The 6155-nt window shown below is 44.9% G+C and overlaps 1 protein-coding gene across 1 annotated transcript in view; it reads left to right on the top strand.

Moving 5' to 3' along the window:
- Positions 1-3921: 3921 nt before the first annotated feature.
- Positions 3922-6155, top strand: part of C1S (complement component 1, s subcomponent) — a 6548-nt gene continuing 4314 nt past the window's right edge. Inside the window, exons 1-3 of the mRNA XM_017814606.1 lie at positions 3922-4104; positions 4573-4637; positions 5064-5268. Coding sequence (XP_017670095.1) covers positions 4633-4637; positions 5064-5268 — 210 coding nt within the window. The 5' untranslated portion in view covers positions 3922-4104; positions 4573-4632. The remainder of the gene's footprint in view (positions 4105-4572; positions 4638-5063; positions 5269-6155) is intronic.

Genomic DNA, 6155 nt, shown 5'->3' on the forward strand with positions numbered 1-6155 from the left:
ATCCACTGCGCAGGCTCGAAGGGTTAATGACCTTTCCCAAATCTTCGCTCGCGAAGACTGGCCATTATTATTATCGCCTTTTCACTCTGGAGTTTATTGCACAAATTAATCTTAGAAGGAAAAAGTCTCTAAGGTCATAGAGTCCAACCATCAGCCCAACATTGCCAGGTCCACCACTAAACCATGTTACTAAGTGCCACATCTACATGTTTTCTGAACACTTCCAGGGATGGTGATTCCACTACTTCCCTGGGCAGCCTCTTCCAATGCTTGAACACTCTTTCAGAGAAGAATTGTTTCCTAATGGGCGATCTAAACCTTGGCAGCTTGAGGTCAAGGTCTCAAGGTCTCCTCTTGTCCTACGCAATGTCAGAGCCTGATTCTCAGGCACCACCGGCTCCGCACCCAAAATCCCCCTCCACGAAACGGGACAGCTACAGTTCGTGGCCCCTGTTCCTAGTGGGAGGGCTCGGACACGCCGTGCCGGGCACGGGGCGTGTCACCCAGGGGAGTCAGGGGAGTCACACCCCCGATATCCACTGTGGGGCCGGGCGGGGCAGCCCCCGGGCCGTGTCTCCCCGGGGCCGGCCGGTCTCTGCTGCCGCCTCTCGGTGCTGCCGGGACCGGCGAGCTGTGTGTGCACTGATGGCTTCAGTCCGGCGGGTTCTCCTGCCGCAGGAATGTCGCCTTTCCTCTCACAGCAGCGGCTTCACCACGACGTTTTACAGTGTTGTGGTTTAAGGGCTGAGGGAGCTGGGGTTGTCCAGCCTAGAGAAGAGAAAGGTGCGGGGCGACGTTATAGCACCTTCCAGTACCTAAAGGGGGCTGGAATACCTGAAGAGAGCTGGAGAAGGAAGGACTTTTTACAAGGATAAGTAGTTATAGGACAAGAGGCAGTGGCCTTAACCTGAAGAAAAGTAGGTTGAGACTGGATATTAGGAAGAAATTCTTTACAGTGAGGGCGTTGAGACACTGGCACAGGTCACCTAGAGAAGCTGTGGATGCCCCATGCCTGGAAGTGTTCAAGGCCAGGTTGGAGCAACCTGATCTAGTGGAAGATGTCCCTGCCCATTGCTGGGGACTGAAACTAAGTGATCTTTAAGGTCTCTTCCAACCCAAACCATTCCATGATTAAGTGAAAGTAAGCCAAAGTATTTAGTAATATTTTACTCTAATAGATGCAACTGCTCCTCTTCAGCCACAGTTTCAGCTCTGGAATGCCACGTGTGCCATGAAGATGGATATCCCTTGGAAGGTCGCAGCAGAGCCCACACCAGTCATCCCACAGTGAGACATCTCAGCTGTGAGTCAGAATAGGGAAAAGTAGGAATGACTATAGGGCTTCTGTTTGTAGGAAATCTAGTGCATTGCTTGAACAGGCATTGCTTGTGCTTAACAGTCACAGCTGCTTGAAGCTACACCCAGGGGCATAGGGGAAGGGAGTCAGGAGGCAGCAGGCATCTCACTGTGGTACAGTGCACAGAGCAGAGGCTCCCAGCTCCCAGGTTTTACTGGGACCTTTGCATTCAGACTTGGTGATGGAGGGAGTAAAAGAGGTGAACAGACTGGTGAAAATGCCCCTGGTACAGTAAGCAGAGATGGAAATCTATGGGTTATACTGAGAGGTTCTGAACACACCCGCACTGGCAGGTTTTCCTGGGGTTTACACAAAGCTCCAAATTTAGTGACTGGTAACAAAACTGCCCTGGATCACAAGAGGGAAGTGGGAAGTGTAGTGAGCAAGAAATTCACTGAATCCTCTTATTGGCAGAACAGGAAACAAGCAAATTACTGCCAGGGTCTTGGTAGTTGGAGCATATTTACTTGTTACTTACATATCCTTGACTCCCTCATGATGGATTTCACTTAGTTAATGTTGTTTTCTCTTTTGATATTTACTCCCTTTGCTTTAGGCACTGACTCAATGTTTCCAGATGGGAAAGTGTGGCTTTTCTTTAGAACTTGGGAAAAGCTTTTTTCCCCCCAGTTTCCTGGGGGAAGACAAGCCAGTCAGGCCTGTTTTAGATGGTAATTTTGTGAAACCTGGAACACTACTGTGCTTCATAACATCTGGCAGAAAGGTTACAGCTACTCAACTCTGAGTCATCTTAAGAAAAGGTTTATCTTGTGCAATTTGGGAAAAGTAGTATGTGGTCTTGTAATTTAGGAATTTAAGAGAATGCGTGTGCCTCTGAGCAGAATTATATTGTATTGACAAACTTAATATTATCATTTATTAAACTTAATGGCACAATTTTGCCTCTTTTAAATTGTTACCTGACATAGTTTCAGTGAATTGTGAAATATATTACCTAGCTGTTTCATTTTACAAGTTGTAAAAACAATACAGATCTAAGCAAATGGAATCAAACACTGTATATGTATTCAGTGTAAACATATACATAGATATTACCAGTCTTCTACATAAATAGTTAGCATTATGCAGATATGTGACCAGAGAAAATGCAGCTACTTTTTTATTTGACTAACATCAGCAATCTTTTTCTTAATTAATAGGTATATGTCTTCTAAAGAATTATTAATATTCACATATTAATCTACCACACATATTAATCTACCACTGCTACAGACAAGTCGAGTCGGGTTTTATATGAAAATATACAATTCCCTTACGATGAAATGACATGCGTAATATATCAGTCCACACTCATTTGATTTCTGCCATGCCCATTCTAAAATATGATTGTGGCTCGAAGAGTCACTGACAGGGTTTTTACTTTGCTCAGCTCAGAGGAGAAAACATCTCCCCATGATTTGTTGTGTATCTTTCATCACTGTTTTCCTGATTCTCAAAATTCCAGTTAGAAACATCAAGCTGTGCTCCCAAGAGATATCAGAAGTGAGATGACACTGTTTTCTCTCTCTCTCCATTCTCAGTTTGACATTGAAAACAGACTAGTCATGTTCTTCAAGCAAAACCTTTATCCTGACTACAATGAAGTCAGTTATGATTCATCTGTAGGTGTTTCTCTCCCTTGACAATATAACAAACTCTTTCAGCCAGGCTTTGCTAATGCACTTTGCCTATGGCCTGCTAAAACTTGAAGTACTTTTTTCCTGGCTATAACAAGCCCTGGAGTGTGCTGTGCCGATTGTAAAGAGTAGAGGCTGTAATGGAGTTTTACATTTTCATTTATAGTCCAATCCTAGTGCAGCTGGTTTGTGAGGCGAGGGGGTTTCTAGAGTGTTAGTGACAGGGACTTTAGTTTGTATTTTAGTCTTGGCTTGTGGGCACTGGCTGGATTAAGGGTCCTACCTGGTGTAAGCCTTTAAACTCCTTTCTGTAAGGGTCTTGGATCTACCTTGCTCTGGGACTAAGTCTGATGAATGTGAACATGATGAACATGCTCTTACATGAAGTGCACTTGACAAATAAAGAGGTAGTTATGAATTCCTAGTCCTAAACCCTTACATGAGTGTTCCATACCAAATCCAGCAAAACCATGCACTCTCACTCCTACTGGTAGCCTCAGAGAGGCACAGCATTAAATAGGCCACTATCTTTTGGGGTTTTTTTCCCCTTTAAAAGGGTCTCTGAAGCATCAAATGAGGAGCAGTGGGAGCAGCTCTGTGGCCATCAGGTTTCAGTAAGAATGAACTTCAGCAAAGTGATCTCTGGACAGGATGATCAAACAAGTTTTCTATACAGAAGCATTGGACTCTCCCTTTTCTACACCCTTTGGTTGTTGTTTCCAATTTTTAAAAGGGAGGGGAAAGAGGAAGAGAGGGACAGCAACCGAAAACGCTATACCCCTCCCTTTTCCCAAAAGTCATCTGATTTCCCGAAAGTAGAGACGAGACCTGTGCACTCCCCCTGGCAGCCTGGGCCAGCAGGATTGTGCAACTATTTCTGGGAATTCCCCTTCCTGCCGAGAGCAGACAAGGCTAGCATCTCACCCGAGAGGGAAGGCTGGGAAGCCGCATCCCACAGATAGAGGGTGCTGCGATGTTGCGAATTAGAGCTCCCTTCCCCAGACCCTGCTTTGGGTGCGTTTGGAGGAGGGTGTGCACAGGAAGAAAAAGCGAAAGATTAGAAAGAGAAGCGAAGAGAGAAGAAAACCAGACATGAACTAGGGAGAGAAGGTAAATATTGCAAACATTAGAAATGAGAAAGGAAAATATTTCCGAGCATTGCTGTCTGACAGCTGGAAGAGTCAGGACAAGCCGCTCCGCAACCCCAGGGTCTTAGAATGATTTTTAAGGTGCTGAGAAGAATGAATTGGGTACCTGGGGAGTGGGGGGAGGAAATGTGTTTCTGTCTTCATTTGCTGTGCACCAGCGTGGTGTCTGGACACCCTGATGGTCACAGAGTGTGAGTACTGATGAGTACCAAGATAGAGATCATCTCTCCATTTTGTCAATATGGAGCTTAAGCATCCCTTCTTGGTGCTTGGGGTTGCTATATGCAGGAAGATACAGAGATACAAACTTGCTTCTGAAGAAAAACATTGGCCTAGTCTCCACGAGCTGGGGTTTTAGGGTCTTTGACCTACTTAACGGACATGCAGAAGCACAGGCAACATTAATCAGTCACACTGTTTTTTGTCCCAGATCGTAACTCCAAAGTCCAGTTCGTGAAAGTTTGCAGAAAGGAAGAACTGCTTTTTCCAGATGTGGTGAGTTATTAAATCTCCAAGGGGAACTCAGGTTTATTAGTAATCTCATTTTATAAATTAGGTGTTTTTCCTGTAATGCCGTACTGATTGTCGGATCTGAATGTATCTATAGCCCAAGTAGCTTCAAGAACAGGACAATGAAGTAGGGAATAGGATTTAAGACCCTTGTGTTCAGCTCTTGCAGCATTACCAGCTCTTACAGAGCTTGAGAGAACCAGAGAGCACCACTGAAGTTGTACTCCTGTGTGAAAAGTCACAGGAGAAAGACAATCCCCACACAGGTCCAGCACTGGTCATTAAAACTCCAGAGCCAGGAGCCCTGCTGCATGCTGTGTACAGTTGAAGACTAGCTTTTTCACTGGGGACTGTGCACGTATGTGGACGGAGAAGCCTTCTGCAATGCCATCTTCCTTCCTCTTTTCTCAGGTACCTTATCTTCTTCTCTCTCCCTGCCTGGGCTGATGCGGCCTCCATGTATGGAGAGATCTTGTCACCCAATTATCCTCAACTGTATCCCAATGATGTGAAGGAATCTTGGGAAATCCAGGTCCCTCCGGGATATGGTATTCACCTTTATTTCACGCATCTGGATCTTGAACCATCACAGAACTGCGAATACGACTTTGTGAAGGTACTGTCCCCGTCCTTGAGTGAGAAAAAGACATGAAGATGGGTTAGAACACAGAACAGCAAAGCTGTGTACAAAGCTCAGAGCTGGAAGAGGAGTTAAGCACATCCTTCATGTTCTGAGCTCCAAGAAGCCCAAATAACTCAGTATATCTCCACTAACAGTCACTAAAGGATTTGAGTTTGCCTCATAACCACGAGTGTTGTCTGCTAGCTGATTGTCCCATTTATGTCCCCCCTCCCCATGTTTCTCCTATATTCATAGGAAAAGCCTTCTTAGGCATTTCTGACACTTCCCTATTGCAAGGCATATTCTTACCCAGTGAACTGTAGATGTAAAAGGACCGTTTTCCTAGGGTAATGGTTGTCTGTGCCTGAAATTATTCAGAATTAATCCATGAGTGGACATAGATGATTAAGTGAAATCAGAGATTGATCGGAAAGGACGGAGGTTAGAAACAATCCATCTGTTACAGATAGCGAGCACTCAGATAAAGTGCTGTGGTCCCTTCTACCATAGTTTTCTATGATCTATGTACCACAGACTTCTTAAAACTAGCTCTACTCCATGTTGTCCCATAAGGCACTAAAGATGGAACATTTCCACACAAACAGGCAGAAATAAGACCATTCTACCCTGCCATATCTCTGTGTGAAAAGGCGCAATAAGAACAGGTGCACCACCAGAAGGAGACCTTTCAAGGAGGACTAGGGTGGGACTTGCTCTGTAATAATGTGTCCTTTTGCAACAAACAGATGAACCCGTTGGACTGCTCTTCAGACTGTCAGGGATTGGTTTTGCCATTTTGAATCACGGTGCTCATTTTTTATACAACTGGCCATGAGGAAAGGATGTTAACAGAGAACTGTCTGGATTAATTTCCAGATGAG

The sequence above is a fragment of the Lepidothrix coronata genome, unplaced genomic scaffold (genome assembly GCF_001604755.1).
Source record: "Lepidothrix coronata isolate B3197 unplaced genomic scaffold, Lepidothrix_coronata-1.0 Scaffold46, whole genome shotgun sequence".
In the NCBI taxonomy this organism is placed as follows: domain Eukaryota; kingdom Metazoa; phylum Chordata; class Aves; order Passeriformes; family Pipridae; genus Lepidothrix; species Lepidothrix coronata.